General features: G+C 36.0%; 2 protein-coding genes across 2 annotated transcripts; one reads left to right on the top strand and one right to left on the bottom strand.

Annotated features, from left to right (window-relative positions):
- The first annotated feature begins 4,691 nt into the window (after positions 1-4,691).
- On the top strand, positions 4,692-15,952 carry LOC122053198 (probable sucrose-phosphate synthase 1). Its single transcript, XM_042615138.1, has 13 exons — positions 4,692-4,986; positions 5,096-5,185; positions 6,407-6,648; positions 8,598-8,661; positions 8,997-9,689; positions 10,082-10,198; positions 10,301-10,432; positions 10,556-10,732; positions 11,663-11,716; positions 11,780-11,842; positions 11,973-12,926; positions 14,108-14,235; positions 15,216-15,952. The coding sequence occupies exons 1-13, from the start codon at positions 4,801-4,803 to the stop codon at positions 15,496-15,498; spliced, it is 3,183 nt and encodes a 1,060-aa protein (XP_042471072.1). The 5' UTR covers positions 4,692-4,800; the 3' UTR covers positions 15,499-15,952.
- Positions 15,953-16,260: 308 nt separating this feature from the next.
- Positions 16,261-18,820, bottom strand: LOC122053199 (methyltransferase-like protein 22). The gene is made up of 10 exons (XM_042615140.1): positions 18,634-18,820; positions 18,218-18,316; positions 18,031-18,135; positions 17,824-17,894; positions 17,642-17,744; positions 17,462-17,512; positions 17,162-17,315; positions 16,879-17,032; positions 16,660-16,762; positions 16,261-16,574 (listed from the first exon to the last, which is right to left on the bottom strand). Exons 1-10 carry the CDS (start codon positions 18,743-18,745, stop codon positions 16,417-16,419), a joined length of 1,110 nt encoding a protein of 369 aa, XP_042471074.1. The 5' UTR covers positions 18,746-18,820; the 3' UTR covers positions 16,261-16,416.
- Between the last annotated feature and the right edge of the window lie 772 nt (positions 18,821-19,592).

Here is a 19,592-nt window from a genome sequence, read left to right as displayed (position 1 = left end):
CGGTTTAACAGAGTGGCCATGGACATTCCAATGGCCACCTCGGAGACCATGATGAATGCCTTCACACAAGGCCTTGTGGATGGGGATTTCTTCCGATCGCTCATTCGGAAGCCGCCCCGAGACTACGACCACATGCTGCACCGGGCCAACGAATATATCAATGTGGAGGAAACGCAAGCAACCCGGAAAAAAGAGACTCCATCCAAGCGGGCTCCTCCTTCCGAACGGAAGCCTCACGCTGCTCATCAGCCGCCCAGAGGACCACGGGCCGAAACAATTCGTGCTCATCCAAGACCTCATGTTCAAGAAGTAGCAGCCGAGCGGCCCAAGACAAAGAAGAGATGGACCCCAATGTTCTGCTCTTTCCATTGGACGGACACACATAACACTAGAGATTGCCGCAGTCTAATATTTTGAGAGCCACTTTTTCACTGCTTGCTTGCCTGACTTGAGCGTCGGAGGGTCGCCGCCGGGAACCCCTTCCCGGCCCGACTTCTATGCAGGTACACCGGAGGTTCGTACGATCAGTCGAAGACCCACGTCAGCAGCCGGGGAGTGCCACGTGCCCAGCATCTGTTGATTCAGCATTCGGACAGGATCACTCATTATTTTAAAAAAAATTCTTAATTGACTGAATTGAACTTTTAAATTGATTAATTTGATGGATTAATTCAATTTAATCAACCGAACTCACCCATAACTAGTAGAACAGTTGCCCAACCAAGTAAAGAAAACACTAATGTGTTGTGTTAGAGTATTCATATACTTGTTTTTATTCAAAATATATAATTTAGATTAAAGATTATTTTATTAAATTTAGGTATTCATTTTTCACTATATCATATATCAGTTTTGTTATGGTCGAAATATATTTTTTTGATGATGTGTAGCAAAATAAACAACAAGAAACACATTCTACAATGCTAACACAAGGATTTACTTGATATATATCCGCTTCAAGAAGAGGTGACTAATCAAATGATTCACACACGCGAACACTCTTCACTATGAAAACACTCCTTTACGATAACTATCGAAGGTGGAGAAACCTTACAACACTCACACAACAAATACAACACACGCAAGAAGAAAAATACAATGAATACACATGAAAACCTTCTCTTCTTGCTTACTTGTTGTTTGTTGTTGCCTCTTGAACCTTGACATGAGAAGAAATATCCTTGTAGGTCAAAGAAATTGACTGAACACTTGGTGAAGGAGTCATAGCAGGTCAAGGTTGACCGGATGCTAAGTATGATATTCCAACATGTCACAGTTGACCAGATGTTGGAATTGGGGACCCTAGATTTGGTTTAAGCAAGTCAAAGGATAACCAATCAATCAACTGATCGATTGAACAGGGGTTCAATCGATCAACTGATCGATTGAACAGGGGTTCAATCAATCAGCCGATCGATTGGGGCTGTGCTGCGACAAAGCAGTAGACCAATCGATCGGCCGATTGATTGGGAGCTTATATAGCGTGCACAGAAGTACTTCCAATCGATTGGACACCTCCAATCGATCGGTGCCAAATATCCAGTCAACCCTTTGACCTGCTTGGACTTTCCACACTAGGTGTCCAGTCAACCTTAACCCACCTGGATTTCTACGTGTCTGACTTCACTCACCAGATCTTTCCACTGTCCCGCTTCACTCACCAGGACTTTTACCTACCTGGCTTCACTCACCAGGACTTTCCAACTGCCTAGCTTCATTCACTAGGTCTTTCACTTGACTTCACTTATCAGGAATTTCTAACTACCTAGCTTCACTCACTAGGTCTTTCACCTGACTTCATTTACCAGGATTTCTTATCTGCCTAACCTCCAGTTAGGACTTTCTTAGTCAAGTATCCAGTCAACTCTTTGACCTACTTGACTCTTCTTCATACCTACCTGATCAACCTTGATCAGAAGAGAATTGTATCGACAATCTCTCCAAACGAACGATTGCATATGCAATCTCTATGTATTGTCAAACATCGAAACACAAACATCTAGACTCAGGCTTGAGTCAACTCAAGCCTTGTCAATCTGGTCAACCTTGACCCAGAGAATATTGCACCAACAAGTTTTTTCTATTTTCTTCTTTATTCTCTATAATATTTAAGGAATAAAATTTATTTCTTAAATTCTTTAAATTTTAAAAAATACTATTTATAAATCTTATCTGATGTAAATTTTTTTTAATTATTCTATTCAAAAATTTATCAGTTAAATTTTTTTAATTATTCTATTCAAAATTTAAGATAAATTTTTAGATAGTTGATATAGATACTCTGAATTATGATGGTAACTTTGTATTAAAAAACCCCAAATCCATATTTGTAAATATATGACTTTAATGGTAGGATTGAGTGATCAATTAATAATTGAACCGATTAAATCTAACAATTAATTTTTTTTTTTTTTGACAAAATGAATGACAAAAAAAAAATCTGATAAAAATTTAATTAATTCAATCAAAAATCAAAATAATTGAAAATTTTCTATAGTGGAATCCACCAATCAAACTAACATCTGATTGTAGCGATGAGAGTAAATGACGAATTAGAAATTCTAAATTCCGATTCAAATACAGTAATCAATTGCTATGTATTTAACTGAATTTAAATTTTTAAAATTGAGATCGAACCAATTAAATCAATATTAAAAAAAATCTAAATTAATCTACTTGAACTTTGATAATTCAATTTAATTGATCTCTTTTATTATGCTTAAATAGTAGAACAGGGAAAGGATTTGTGGCGTTCAAATGGAAGATTTCTGCTCGGTTGAATGACCAAAATGTCATTCCACACTACTCATAACAGACCAATCAATTATTGGCCGAAACGGACAACTGCGGCCAAATCACAAGTAAAGAAAACCATGACAAGGTGCACTCGAAAGATGAATTTAGTCCTGTCTTTATGCGTGAATGTAATTTTGTATTACAAAAAAACTTAATTTTATATTTATAAAAATATGATTTTAGAATAGGGCTGAGGTTAATAACTAAATTACATTAACTTTTTTTGAAATATCTAATTGACCAAAATTTCCTATGAAAATTGAAAAAAATCAATTAATTTAATTTACTCGAAGGCCAAAATAACTAAATTTTCAGACAGTCGAATTCATCCATCAATTCATAAACTAGGAATTTTCAAACTCTGATTCAAACATAATAGTCAATGTTCAATTTAATCAGTTTAATTAATTTAAACTTTTAAAATTACGAGTAAATTGTCATTTACAAAAAATTAAATCGAACTTTGAAATTCAATAGTTGATCGTTGTAACAGTAGAACTTGTAGATGGTCATAGTAAATTAGGAAGGCTACTAGGACAGACGAAGAGGAGTCTAATTAAAGTTTGTTGCTGTGTAGAAAATTTCTATAAATATATTATAGTTGGGATCAAATTGTGAGTACATAATTTTAATGCTTTATCATTACACCATAGACCGGAGAGCGATGAGTGAGCGACGAATTAGAAATTTTAAATTCTGATTCAAATATAATCATCAATTACTATATATTTATTAGTCGATTATTATATAATCGACTACTAATAATATAACAGTTTTCAGTTTAATTGATTTAATCAAATTTATATTTTTAAAATTAAAACCAAATTAATTAAATTGATGTTTTTTTTATAAACATGATATTTCAAATTAATCAATGCATCGAATCAGAGTTTTAAATTCATTTGATTCATTTAGTTAATTCGATTTACTTACCTTTTACTACCCGTACGATGCAAAGTTTGCAGTAACTTAATTAGGTGAGGCTGGTGCTCTCAGGCGTAACACAGACAATGGGTGCATGGTATCTCTAGCGTAATAGTCAGGGGTCGATTCTCAGAAACTGACGACCTGAGGTTTATCCCGCCAAATGTCTTTGATCTGTGTATCTGTATGAACCTCCTTCTATATCCATGGGGCCGACACTAAGGGAGCTGCTAAGGTAACGGATCTATCTTTAATTAGGTGAGGCTGGCGAGGAAATAAAAGAAAAGGCAAGGTGCACTTGAAACATGAATTCACTGTCTTTATGTCTTGATTATTAAGACAACTCTCTATTACAGAAACCCCAATTTCATATTTGCAATATGATTTTAGAGATGCTAAAACTTTAAAACCTTTAGTCCCTATCAGAGTGATGAGCATCTGCTCCTTTATCAAATGATATAAGACCTGATTTGATGGAACATACAGAGAAAAGATAAGATATGTATTCCACCTCGATGAGTTGTTCTTCCAACCGAGCCAATACCCATTCCATTTAAATTTATTTAGATGTTATTTTAATGATATTTTTTTATAATCATTAATGAAAATGATGATAGAGACTTCCTTTTAATTTTTATCCGTTAATTTTGAACTCAAAATTCTAAAAGGGTTTCGTTTAGTGGACCAAACTATTTCGACCTATTAGCATAATTCTTCGAATATGTTCCATTAGTCCTCATGCAAAATATTATGAGAACGCACATCGCCATCATCTTCCAGGAGCTTCGATTCGCAAATCATAAAGCGGCTTGCGATCATCAATGGTGGATGGTGGATGCCGCATATCGGTTTCGTGGGGAAGGGCGCACGGGAGATTCGGAGCCGAGCTTTGCTTACCCGTTTCTCTCGCTCCGTTGCTTGCCTGTCCGCACCGCTTCCGTCTGCGGCCTGCTGCTGTTGCAGACCAAGGGAGTATAAATACCAATAGAGAGGAAGAGGGGGTGAAAAGTAGGGAGAGATCGAGCTCTCAGTCCTACTTTCCATTCTCTCCCTTCCTTCGAGCAGTGTGCTACGTTGGCTATGGCGGGGAATGATTGGATCAACAGCTACTTAGAGGCGATACTGGACGCCGGTCCCGGCATCGACGCCGCCAAGGCCTCCTCCTTGCTGCTGCGGGAGAGGGGGAGCTTTAGCCCCACCCGATACTTCGTGGAGGAGGTTATCACCGGCTTCGACGAGACAGATCTATACAAGACCTGGGTCCGGGTAATCATATTCAACCCGATTTTTTTGTTTTTGTTTTTGTTGCAAGGGATATTGTTCTTCGATTCAAAGAAAAAGTGGTTTTATGGGGCGATAAATTTGATCCTGGTAGGCCGCGGCTATGAGGAGCCCGCAGGAGAGGAACACGAGGCTGGAGAACATGTGCTGGAGGATTTGGAATTTGGCTCGCAAGAAGAAGGAGGTGATTGCTATTTATTATTTATTTGTTTATTTTAGATTTGTAGTCCTAGGCTTTCTCCCTGATTTCTAGTCATATTGTCTTTTTTCCTGCTATTTTTTTTGGAGCGAAATTTGGGGATTACTATCTGTCCAGAATTGTCGGATATGTTTGCGGGTCAAATTTTAGGATGTCTCTTTAATCATTTTTAGGTGTTACTGCAGTTAACTGACGTTTGATTTGCTTGTTAATCGATTTCCTTTTTGCATCTATATCCGAAGGAAAGGAGTAGGAAGTATCACTGGTTTTTTCTTCAAATTAAAGATATTCCATGAGCTAGTCTTCATGAGGTCAAGTAAAGTTAATTGTAGAAATTTCTGCATATTCCTGTCAACCATAAAACCTTATGTAGCCTAGTATTGCAAAACATAATGGCATCAAAAGGTTGCAGGAGGCTTTGTTTTGATCTTATGAAACAAAGTACTGCATTAATGTTCAAGGTAAACTATATCTGATTTATCATTCAAAATGAAACTATTTAAGCTTAGTAGCATGTATTTGCAATGGGCTTATCTCTTATCTCTAATTTTTTATTCATGGAGCCGTCATAATTAATGTGCTTTCCCTCAAGTTAATGGAATCCAATATTATAGCTGCTATTAACTTGCATACACTCTTGAAATTGGAAGCAAGAGAAAGAATCACTAAGAAAGCTAGGTCGGAGGACTGTAAATTCCATAACATACATCTTACTCATAATCATAGAAAGAATAAAACTGAAGAAGCAAATATACCAATAAAAACACAAATTCAATATGATAAAAATGGAATCTCACCATTCATGGATGCAAAAATTGCTGTAGATTGAATATCAAAGCTCGAATCTACAAAAGCCACATGTGATTTACTTCATTTGTAAGTTCTGTCGTGTTATCCCGTTTCTGAGATACCCAACTACATGGGTAGGGTTCACCATGAGACCCATTTGAGAAAACTATGAGCATGCAACAACATGCAATGAGGAACTGAAAATTAACACAGATCCATTGGTATTTTTCAATCTTATCTGTATACCGTTGAACTCATTTTTGATTTTGTCTGCTGTGATTTGAGGAAACTTTCTTTCCTTTTTAAGTACATATGAAGGAAAACCAATGTTTCTGGTTGAATTTAGATTATATATGGCCATTCTTTATGATTATATCGTGGAACCAATCTCTGTTTCTTTTTGATATCCAAGAGTAGATCGAGGGAGAGGAAGCTCTTGGTATATCCAAACGCCGCCTTGAACGTGAAAGAGCTCGCCGTGATGCAACTGCTGATATGTCTGAAGACCTTTCTGAAGGAGAAAAAGGAGATGCCAGTAATGATCTGTCTGCTCATGGTGATAGTAACAGAAGCAGAATGCCGAGGATTAGCTCTGCTGAAGCCATTGAGGCCTGGGCAAGCCAGTACAAAGACAGAAAGTTATATATAGTGTTGATAAGGTAAGGACTATGCTCCCCTCGATGCCATTCTTGTCTTCTAATTTGCAACCTTCATATGCTTATGAATGTCAAAGGATGCACCAATATTTATGGACCTGGACAGTTCTGAGGATTGGGATGGATGCAGGTTTTGAGATTCAATCTGTTATGAAAAAATAACAAAAACATAAAGATATTCGAAATTACAAAACTAAATCAGCAGGTCAGAGTTGGCCTACTTTTTGATTCTGGTTTTGGGATTTGATCTGGAACAGACAGGGACCTGTTTTTGGTTAAACTAGTTGAACCAACCTAGGCTCACGGGACCAAATTGGAACATGATCTTTTGCTTTTAGCTAACTCAACTATTATTCTTGATATGATTCCCTGGGGTAAGAAGTAAAAATTTTTGTGTTGTGCTCCTCTGATATTCACCAATTCTTAGAAGATACATTTACGGAACAGTAAGTAGAAGTATATGTCCAAACGATAAGCATAATTTGTTAACCATGCTATGCAACAAAGTTAAGTAAAAAGCTGCGAGGAAAAGTTTTCTAGTATCAATTTATAAAAAAAGGGTAATGTGCAATGATTGTTCTTATAAACTTTTTTAAGTTGATGTTCATATCATGACTGTTTGGGAAAGGATTACTGAAAGAAATAAAATAAACATATGAGAAACATTTTGTTTTTGTTCCAATAAGGTTAAATATAATACTATTTATTTAATAGCACACTTGATTGAAAAATATAGAGAAAAGGAGGAACATACTATTTTTTTTCTGAATAAAAGAACTTATGATAGAGTTTATAGACATTTATTTGGTTGTTTTAAAAATCAAATAATATTTAATAATTATATTGATGAATCAAAGAATTTAAATGATACTGTAGTTATTAGTGTTGTAACTACTAAGATTGTAATAAATGGTCTTCTTATAAATGTAGAATTACATCAGGGGTTAACTCCAAGATCCTTTCATTTTACATTGGTACTAGGTGAAGTTATCAATTACTTTTCATAATAAATTCCTTGGTGCACATTATTTGGTTGATGACATTTTGCTAATTGATGAGTGTATAAATAGACTAAACTCGGGAGCTTTAATTTTAAGAACATAGAAACCAAAGTTTTTAAGCAGAACTTGAATTGAACTAACAGTCCCCAAAAAAAGAATTTAAATTCAATTATGTAAACTAAATCATTGGAAATTTGTAGATATTTAAATCACATTCAATTATATTAATTGATGTTTTCTAAAATTTTCTTCTACCTCAATTTGACTTGCCTAACTATATAGAATCTATTAGTTTTTATGATTGTCTATACCATCTTTATTTATTTTCTCTCATTTTATCATTTAACTTTTTCTACTAATGCTGCATAGTCATATACTAATTTACTAACTACTATTATTATTTTGGTTGCTCAGTACTTTGACCATTAATATATCCATTGTATGCAAAATACATAATGGACATGCTGCTAGAATTTATGTAATAACAACGACTAAAGCTATAATTTAATGCTGTTTTAAGTAATTTGTTGCACTGATATTTAACGACAACCATATTAAATGGAATCATAAATGAAAATTTTCTCTTGTTATATTATTGACACATTGACCATAATCTGGACTTAATCATTTTTATTTTTTTAGTCTTGCTTAAGCTATGGCGCAACGGTAAAGTTGTCGCCATGTGACCAAAAGATCACAGGTTCTAGAAACAACCTCTTGCAAAAAGCAGGGTAAGGCTGCGTACAATGGATCCTTCCTCGGGACCCCGCATGGCGGGAGCTTCGTGCACCGGGCTGCTCTTTTTTTTTTAGTCTTGCTTAAGCTATGGTTCAATATCTGTATAGAACATTTGTTTGTTTGTGTGTATGTTATGAGCGGTAAGACAATATCTTATCCATTTGCATTCTACTATTGTTTTTCTGTTTATGAGGAAACTTCTTTACCATGCAGCATTCATGGTCTCATACGGGGTGAAAATATGGAGCTTGGTCGCGATTCTGATACTGGTGGTCAGGTACATGTAGCTAATAGTTTTATCTTTAGGTCAGAGTATGATAAGTCCTAATATTTTCTTTCAAACATGGTTATGATATTAGTCTTTCTCATCCCATGTGTTTGCAATTGTGAGTAGGAAAAAGGAATTGCTTGATGTGCTACTACCTCACTTGCATTTCATCGTAATCTATTTCATCATATACTTGATTGTGTGATCATTGCCAACTCGGCATTTCTTGATTCCATATGTTACTTAAAATTCTGAAATTGTTGAATTATTCAAGCAATTTGTGAGTTTTACTTCAATCCAGGGCTAGATAAGTGATCTGATTTATTCTGTGAAACATGTTTTAGGTGAAGTATGTTGTTGAACTTGCAAGAGCATTGGGTTCAATGCCTGGAGTTTACAGAGTTGATTTACTTACAAGGCAAATATCGGCGCCAGATGTTGATTGGAGCTATGGTGAACCAACAGAAATGCTGACTCCAAGAACCTCTAATATGCATGAGATGGGTGAGAGCAGTGGGGCATATATAATCCGCATTCCATTTGGACCAAAAGATAAATATATTCCTAAAGAACTTTTGTGGCCACATATTCAAGAATTTGTTGATGGTGCACTTAGCCATGTTATGCAGATGTCAAAAGTCCTAGGGGAGCAAATTGGTGGGGGAAAGCCAGTATGGCCTGTTGCTATTCATGGGCATTATGCAGATGCAGGCGACTCTGCTGCTTTACTCTCTGGAGCATTAAATGTTCCTATGCTATTCACAGGCCACTCACTTGGGAGAGATAAATTAGAGCAACTACTGAAGCAAGGTCGACAAACAAGGGAAGAAATAAATGAAACTTACAAGATAATGCGGAGGATTGAGGCGGAGGAAATTTCTCTTGATACTTCTGAAATTGTTATCACAAGTACAAGACAAGAGATAGAAGAACAATGGCGCTTATATGATGGTTTTGATGTTATACTTGAGAGGAAACTGCGAGCTAGAATCAAGCGAGGTGTAAGCTGTTATGGCCGTTATATGCCTCGTATGGTTGTAAGTCTATTGCTTCATTTTTTTTCTTTCTTTGAAAATTAAATGTATGCCTGCATTTAAGAAATATCTCTTAGCTGTTACACTATATTTTCTCACTTACTAAATAATTACTTGGGCTTTATAGATATCTAATTGTAAGAACTGGGGGCCTAATTGTTAATATCATATATTTGGGCTTTATAGATATCTAATTGTAAGAACTGGGGGCCTAATTGTTAATATCATATATTACAAGGTTTTAAATGTAATTTTGAATACTGATATTTATATGGTAGAAAGGACTATCGTGGGTCAAATACTGCAAACATTCCCCATTAACTTCTATGGGCTTCAACTATCTGTTTGATGTGTTTTTTAATTTTGAATACTGATATTTATATGTTAATTTCCAGGTTATCCCTCCAGGTATGGAATTTAAACATATTGCTTCACATGATGGTGATGCTGATGGTGAATCTGAAGGAAATGATGATAATCCAGGAAACCCTGATCCACCTATTTGGACTGAGGTCTCATACTCATCGTACACTCTAGATTTTAGTTGAGAGGGGGGAGGTTTTTTTTTGACCTCATTCATTTATATGCTAAATGTGATTTATAAAAACTGTCAGATAATGCGGTTCTTTACAAATCCTCGAAAGCCTATGATTCTTGCACTCGCTCGGCCTGACCCCAAAAAGAACATTACTACTCTTGTGAAAGCATTTGGTGAATGTCGCCCACTAAGAGAGCTTGCAAATCTTGTATGTGGAAGTTTCTTCACTTCAATTAGAATTGTGTACTATCATTATTTGTTAAAGATATTTGTCAACACTTTAATATTTGAGTTTCTATAAACTAATTCAAGTTTAATTTACGGATTGCAGACTCTTATAATGGGTAACCGTGAGGATATAGATGAAATGTCAAATACAAATTCGTCAGTTTTGACTACTGTTTTAAAGTTAATTGACAAGTATGATCTGTATGGACAAGTGGCATATCCAAAACATCACAGGCAGTCAGATGTTCCTGAAATTTATTGCCTGGCAGCAAAAACAAAGGTATAATATCTGTTTTAAAACTAAGATAACAATTGTAATGCTTCTATTTTGTTGTGGAAAAACAGTGGGCTGCAACTTGCAGGCAATTACTCTCCAATACCTTCATTGATGAATATGTAAGCTAGTGGTTTGGACTTATGAGCTTGTAGAATGAGAGTATTTTCAATTGTCGTTAGGGGGTATTTAGTAAGAAAAAGAAACGGAAGAAATAGAAGGGAAAGAAAAACTGAAAGATTCATGATCGCTTCTTCTGAAACAGTAATAAACCTATTATTATTTCCTTGCAATTGTCGAACACAGTAAACTGTGAAAAGAGAATCTGTGATTAGTAGATTTTATTTCTTTCTGGACCACTATTCTAGCATTCCTTGCCTTGACTTTCATCCTTCTGATTAGAGATTCCGTACATGCGGAATTCAATCCTTACCTTTTTTATTTTTTGTTTTTATTTGTTGTAGCTTGGAAGTGTGTGTTCATTTCATTTGCAGTATGATGATCAGCGATATTACACGGTTATTTTTTGGATTATATATCGTGTCAATTTGATATTTGGGCTAGCTGATGGAAATGGTCCTTTTTATGTTTTAAACCTTTCTTTATAAGTGATTAATTATCCTTGCTCAGAATGATTAGTTCTCTAGTATTCTTCTACTGTTCCGCATACCATTAGAGTTTTCAAGTGTCAAGATGTTTTACTTGGGGCTTGGACTCTTTTAGTTGGTGCTGTTACTCAGTATATTAGCTTTGGGCTAAATGGATGATTTTTATTTGTCCAATGTCTTTTGTGGTTGTCTTATTTTGTACCTTCTGTTTCCTGACTCCAATATCTAGTTATAGTTCACAATTGGTACTAAATTACTGCAATTCTAACAGAGAATTCTATGGCATAAAGGTTAATCATGTCTGCCTACTGGCTTGCCTCTTTTTCAGGGTGTTTTTATCAATCCAGCTTTTATCGAACCATTTGGCCTTACCCTGATAGAGGTTAGTTGGTGATTAGATTTTTTATTTCCTTCAGAGAACTTTTTATATTTTTGGTCAGTGCAGGCAGCAGCCAATGGTCTACCTATAGTAGCTACAAAAAATGGTGGCCCTGTTGATATACACAAGGTTTGCTCTTTGATTTCATTATTTATTGTCTGAGATACTAGTGTGGCACACTGCATTTTATATTTCTGCTCTGAAGCGGATCATCTAAGTTGAGTTGATTCTCATTTTTTTATAACCAATTGTATTCCAGGTTCTTGACAATGGTATTCTTGTTGATCCCCATGATCAGCAAGCAATAGCTGATGCACTTTACAAGCTTGTTTCAGACAAGCAATTATGGGCACGGTGTCGGCAGAATGGCCTAAAGAATATTCACCAATTTTCCTGGCCAGAACATTGCAAAACGTACTTATCAAAAATTTTCTCGTGCCGACCAAGGCATCCTCATTGGCGGCGGAGAGATGATGGCTTTGAAGATTCTGAACCTGATTCACCTAATGATTCCTTGAGAGATATCAAAGATCTATCATTAAACTTAAAACTTTCACTAGATGGCGAAAAGCGTGAAGAAAGTGGTACTGTTGGCAATACCACAGGTTCTGAAGATGCTGATGCTGCTAATGAGAGGAAGAATTTGGAGAACGCAGTTGCAAACTTATCGAAAGGTGTTTTAGGACCTGCACATAAGGTTGGATCTTGTGAAAGAACTGAGCATAACTCTCATAAGCTTCCGTTGTTGAGGAGGAAATATGTTATTGTGATTGCAGTAGACTCTGTTATCGATGCAGATCTTATTTCTATAATAGAAAGTACTTTTGTGGCTTTAAGGGACAGTATGTCAGGTTTAATAGGTTTTATTCTGGCAACGCATTTAACAATATCAGAGATACACAATCTCCTTACAACCAGAGGCATTGTTCCTACTGATTTTGATGCTTTTATCTGCAATAGTGGAAGTGATATCTACTATCCATCTTCAAATTCAGAGGATCTTATTTATCCTTCTGAGCTACCTTTTGCTCTTGACATAGACTATCATTCACAAATTGAGTATCGTTGGGGTGGAGAAGGGTTGAAAAAGACTTTAGTTCGATGGGCTGCTTCAGTTAATTCCCAGAATGGAGAAAAAGAAAAAATTGTCACTGAAGATGTCGAACGTTCCTCAACCTATTGCCATGCATTTAAAGTGAAGAACCCATCTCTGGTAAATCTTTATTTCCTAACTGTAAAAAGATCACTTTTTTTTCTAACTTTGCAATTTAAGCTGCCCAACTTGTCAAGTGATTTATGATTATTCGAGTGGAATCAAACCTCAGGTTTTCCGTTTGTTCTCAAATATATGAAGGACAAAAATATAGAATCTGAAAATGTCACTAATAATATTTGAAAAAAATTAATATTAGTGCATTAATTTGTTATTGACAACAAACAAAATAATATTATGATGGGCTATTTCCCAAGACACCCTTTATTGAATTTTACCAAATGGTGCCCTCACTTTTAGCTAAACCATAGATCATGCAGGCTGATTTTGAAATCAAATTGGCATGGGAAACTATTATGTTCATATACCATTAGGATGTGTGAAACCCAAAAGCGATCATTTTAGATCACAATTAGGATGTAAGAGACTTCAAAATGAACCTTAGACTGGGCAAGCTGATTTAGAATCATCTTGCATGGACAATCACTGTTGCGCAATTGGAATGTTAGAGACTCCAAAATAAACATTTTAGGTGCAAAGAATGCAAACATATTATTTTGGAGTGACAATCAGACCGCAAGCTAATTTGCAATCTAGTCTACAGAAATCATTAGCAACAAACTTTGCAGGAACTTTTACAATTGAAGGCCAAAACAAGAGACAAAATTAGTGAGAGGTACTATTTGGTAATTTTCATTACTAGGGAGTGATTTGGTGGAACCAAATAGAAAGCAAGTGTTAAGGTAAATTACCCTATTATTAGGCATGTCTTCTTAGCTGGAATAATTCGTAATTTTAAATGTATAATAAATTCCAAAACATGGCATCATTACACGTGAAAAAAAGGTATTTTTCATAACCTATTGTTTAAAAATCAACTACTTATAAAAACTTCTTAGTAAATTATCATAATTTTACAATAGATGTCTACTTGTCATTGCAGAAGTAACTTATGCAGTGTTACAACTTACATTGCAACTTTGTCTAGTCTTTCTCTTATCACTTAGCCTTCCAAATTTTGCATGCAATTGACTGGGTAAAATCTAATTCCATAAGTTACAAAATGTAACTATGCAACTTTGGCACATTGTTGATAATGCAGTTTTAATTGCTTGGTTGGAATAAGTATGGCTGCACTACTCTGTAATTGCATAATTGCTTATTCTGAAAATTATTCACAGGTTCCTCCTGTTAAAGAGCTCCGGACACAGATGAGAAACCAGGCCCTTCGTTGTCATATTCTTTATAGCCACGATGGTAGCAAGCTGAACGTCATTCCTGTACTAGCTTCACGATCGCAAGCACTAAGGTGACAAAGAAATGTTGACAAATCAGCTACTTTTCTCTTTGCTAGATTTGTTTTAAATTTCTGTCATCTGAGACTTGAGTGAGGTTTACAAATATTATACGTTGCTAAAAATGAGGAGAATATAATTTACTTCATAAATAATCCTTATCATGTTTCTGACTCTGTTTAGTCAGCATCAATACAGATCATCACTAGAATCGAGATTCAAAACATGTTACCATTTAGTTTATCTTAGAACAACTTCAACTACATGTCTGGGATATCACTCTGGAGTATCTTTGGAAGACTGTTACTGGTGCCATACTTTTTAGTTTTTCTTTTCAATTACCTAGTGATTATGGATCTCATATTGTCTTTGCAAAGTGATGTTTGGATCATTGATTGTTAGTTGGCATTTCTGAGCCTTTGTGTGTTATCACCTAGATTTTTAGTGAGAATCACGACTCGTCAATTCCTCTGTCAAGATTTCCACTTTCAAATGAGTACTGCCATAGTCTGCCAGTGAGTTGAATATAAGCCAATGGCCTAGTAAAAACAACTCCAAAACATTGTACATATATTAACTCTGATTCTAAACTTGCTGAGATATACCCAAATTTAATAGCAATCGTATAAGTAAATGACAGAGATGGCCCTGATATATATTTTCAAGGATGTGAGTTTATAGTCTGTTTGTTTACTTGGATAGAAAATGACGAGGGGGAAGAGAAGGTTCACGTAATTATATATGGAGATCCATCATTTCTATACATCTTCTTGTCAATTTTTCCTCTCCCTCATTATCAAAGGATTGATCAAAGCCGATTGCTCCCGCTCCCTGTTAATCATCACTACTATGGTTGAATTTTAAATAGAGCCAACGCTAGTGCAAACCACTAGAGTGGTTTGTCCTTTTTTGTCAGTCTGTACAAAACTAGTTCTCCTGCACTTCAGTTATATTTAGTTCTACGAAGTCATCTTTCTTTTACTTTATTCTGCAGGTATTTATTTGTTAGATGGGGTGTACAGCTCTCGAATATGGCTGTGTTTGTTGGTGAAAGTGGTGATACAGATTATGAAGGATTACTCGGTGGAGTGCATAAATCTGTAATACTGAAAGGTTCTTTCAACACTATTCCAAGTGAGGTCCACTCCGCAAGAAGCTATCCACTGACTGATGTTGTGGCCTTTGACAGCCCTCATAATAATATTCTTCGCATTGACGGTTATGTGGCAAGTGACATCAAATTTGCTCTAGAAAAACTGGGTATACAGAAGAAGTAATACTCCTCTCCTGAGTCTGCAAACTGCGAGAGATCTGAGTTAATCAATAAGGGACACAGAATGTCGCAGATTTCTGGCAATATGTTCCTCTTCGGAGATTCTTTCGAAATAAATATCACCAGAGCTCAAAGTTTTTATCGCACATAAAGGACAGTGATCTTGTAAATATAAAACAAAGAGCAGTCTGTCTTAAGCATCTGAACTGGCGTTTTTTTGGACTATGAAACTTTTCCAGACTTCATCCGTGGAAAAGCTGTGTGTGTTGATTTTTCTGAGTTCATAAAAGTTGTAGCCTTGACTGGGTTACCATCAAGCATATCACAATGCTTGAGTTTAGAGGGGATGATGGTAGAAATATTTTTTTTATTCGCCAAGGATTTCCATGTAAAATATGATCCTGCTTAAACTGGGAGACAGTGAATCCATAAGCAATCAAATATTGTTCTTTACATTAGCTCTCATGCTTCAGTTGATTGAGCAAACGTGTGTGGTTTTTTTTGTAGGTGGTAGCTGATAGTGTTAATACTTTTAAAACCAACAGGGCAGACACCAAACGCAGGTATGTCTATATATATATAGTTAAAATTTTGAAATTTATGTTTTTGTGAATGCTCTTTTTCTATATTTCCTAGTTATTATATTGCTCTTTTTAAGCTCCAAACTACCGTCTTATTTTTCAAGAAGATGCTAACTTGTCTTTAAAGTTGTTAAGCTTTTCTATTCAATGACATAGTTGTTATTAATCAGAAACCATGTCTGATATGAACTGAAGTTGAAAGTGTTTAATTCATAAAGAATTCATTAGTATATAACTCTTAATATAACCATTCTAAATATCTGCCATGTCATATCCCATGAATTGCTGTTTTCATCTGTAAAAGCAGCACAAGAAACTTTTTCCTATCAAAAATTCCATTTTCACTGAGGCAAGACCCCGAGTCCACCTTGGCGATAAGTAATCTTCCACAACTCCACATCCTTTCCCCTATCATACTCTCTTATGTACTGGGGTATCTCAGCAAGATCAATCTGCTTGCCGACAAAGCCTGGTTGAAGTCCGTCGCCTTCTCCATATTCTGCCTCGTGTAAAATCAAGGAAAATAAGCAAAGATAACGTCGACACAATTGCAAAATGACCATCTGTGAAGTCGTGGTCCGTACCTTCACTCTTGAAATAGGTTCGGAAGTGAGAATAACCATTAGCAACGACATTGAGTTCATCTAAGCTGAAGTTATATCTCTTCTCCAACGCCAGGTACAAGGTCTATGAGTAAGATGCATAAAATCCCCCCAACTTAGAAGTGCAATTTGTCTCTTTGTTTTTCTGGTTATGTATTTGGCTGGCTTAGTTTTAGTAATGATCTCTTGTTATAAGACTACCTTGTGTGAACCTCTAGCCATTATCTTCTCCACCATGCTGAAGAAAGAATCAGTTAGCTCATCGCTGTAGATAACATCAGCCGCCAAGAGAACCGTGGCGCTTTCAACCTCCTCGATCTCCTCAGAGCTCCACAGGTATCTTTTATTCGGCGACCTAGAGTAGTCAGGAGAATGTATAATTGCAGCAATGTCATGAAGAACAGCAACTGAAACTTGTGATGATGGTTATTAACATGTAAGAATAACCTTTAAGCAAGACACAGAGAATGGACTCCTTAATTACCTAGACCGAGGCGAAGAATCAGTTGTTGCATTGGGAGGCCACGAATCCATCCAATCGAGTTCCCTCACACAGACAGTGTTATCCTTACATTTAAGCATACTCCAGTTGACATGAGTATTAGCATCACAGTTGTTTAGGATATGAACACCTTTATCTACGAGGGGAAAAAAAAAACTTACCTAAAGTGTGTGGGCTAGTGTTTACGAAATCTTGATCCAACTTATGTCATTGTAGAACTATATGTAATGTTCACATAGTTTTATGAGAGATGAACAAAGTAAACAATAAATGAGGCACAACCTGTTATGAAGACTTTCTTAGCAATCCTTGAGAGAACGATGCCAACCAAACCTGTACCACATGACAAAGTAAATTGATTCTGTCCCAGAACACAGGTTTCGGCGATAAAAAGCACCAACAGAACCAACAAAGTCTAGACCTCCACAACAAAACTGAACATATAGGAATCAACTGGGATACCTGTTCCAGCACCAAGTTCTACTGCAACGACGTCGTTGAAGTAAGATGAGGTAGAACTTTTATGCAAAACGAAATCGGTCAATACCAGTGCCGCCTTCCAAACCTGAAGGCAACAGAAGAAGTTAACCAATTGAGGTAGGCACAGAGCTAGCAATGGATGAAATTCCACAACTGGGTATTACTTGGAGTCCAACTTCAAGAAGTGAAGAGGTAATAGAATGTTGGATGCTTAAACCAAAACTCAAGCATCTATCTGCAAATAAACCACACTGAAGTATAGAACACATGGAAAAGTTTTTTGAAGTAGCACAACACTAATGGGGAGGAAAAAGAGAGGAAAAGAAAATAGAAGATATAATCATTCATAAAGAGCAATAGCATTCACTCACTATTAGGATTCTCTCGACGAGTCAGAACAAGATCACCATCTTTATCCAAAGAAAGATGTTCTTGTTGAGGAATGTGGGCACTGGATTGAGAATCATTATGCTCAACTGAGCATCATCACCACAATCAGATACGTTAGCATATGCCAAACTAGTTCCTACGAATTAAACTTATTGCCTTAAGACTTACAGGAACAGCAATTCTCCCCATTCTGAGCATAGTCACAGCCATTGTCCAAGCGAAGTGTTTCCCTAGAAGCTGCTCCCTTTGGAAGTCGACCAGCATGACCTTAAAGATCAAGTTCAATCACTAAAGATGCTGTATCAAGAAAAAAATAGTACAGCCAACTAATTTCAGATCAAAAACAGCGTTTTTATTCCAGACGCCCAATGTCTCCATGAATCCTACAACTTTATCGAGAAACTCGGAGGTTGAATCGTCCGAACAGACCTAATCGGGCAAGACAACCAAAGAAACGAACGGCGAAGTGAAGCAAAGGGAATCGCACAAACATAGACGGAAAACTCAACGATTATAAGCAAAATCGAGCGTGAGGGGTAAGAGGTTTAGGAAAGAAGATGCGGAGAGGGCGTCGGTCGGATTACGAGTAGGGGGAAGGGAGACGGCGAAGTGAGAGATGTAGGGGCCGGAAACATGCGGCGGGCAGCCGAGATGCACTTCGCTCATCACCTGCTCTTCTCCCTCCTGATTCGCCATGGCCGACGGAGTGGAGAGCGTCAGACTTCGCAAGGTCTGAAAAAAGTGTCAAAGGTGTGAGAAAAAATCACTTTGCCTTACAAACTTTCTGTTTTTCTAAAATACCCCTTTTAAAGGAAAATCAATGGCTACCTATACGGACAAAATATGATTAATCAAGTAACGTCGATCTGGGTGATCAGTTTTGACTCCACGACAGTTTTGATAAACTAAGAAAAAATCCAATATCTCTGAATTGTAAATCCTATTTAGATTTTTTTTCTTTTTACAAATACGTAGTTGGATATCATTTTCCACGTCTCAAAGGATGCTATAAAGACGATAATTCAGGTATATGATTTTTTTAAATATTCTCATCTTAAGAAGCAATTGACCTATGTACATTTTAGTCCTTAAGTTTTGAATGTTGACATATATACATCTTCTGTTAGAATGTATACTAAAAGTCTAAATTTTTATGAATATTTATTTTGAAATAAAGAATCATATTTGTCAAATGTCTATATTTATATATTAAGTATAGTTGTTCAATTAATTTATATTGTAAATAACATGATATGTGGTGTCACACACAGAAGATCATATTATCAATTCCTTATAAATTATAAACAGTAGCTCACGACTAAGATGGATAAGAATAAACCATTGGAATAGTCGTAGTGTAATTTGGTATTGGTTTATCTTGACTATAAAATTACACTAGTACACTCTGAGTGTATTGAGCAGGACCATTTAAGGTAAGTTCTTTTTATACTCACTGTATAAAAGAGCAAGACCTTTGTTATTATGGAAGTGTGTGCTCTTAATCATGATATAATAACAAGCACATATACTCAATATTCATTTT

Source organism: Zingiber officinale, chromosome 3A, assembly GCF_018446385.1.
Source record: "Zingiber officinale cultivar Zhangliang chromosome 3A, Zo_v1.1, whole genome shotgun sequence".
Taxonomy (NCBI): Eukaryota; Viridiplantae; Streptophyta; class Magnoliopsida; order Zingiberales; family Zingiberaceae; genus Zingiber; species Zingiber officinale.
The sequence above is the reverse complement of the archived record's forward strand: the minus strand, read 5'-3'. Positions and strand labels throughout refer to the sequence as shown.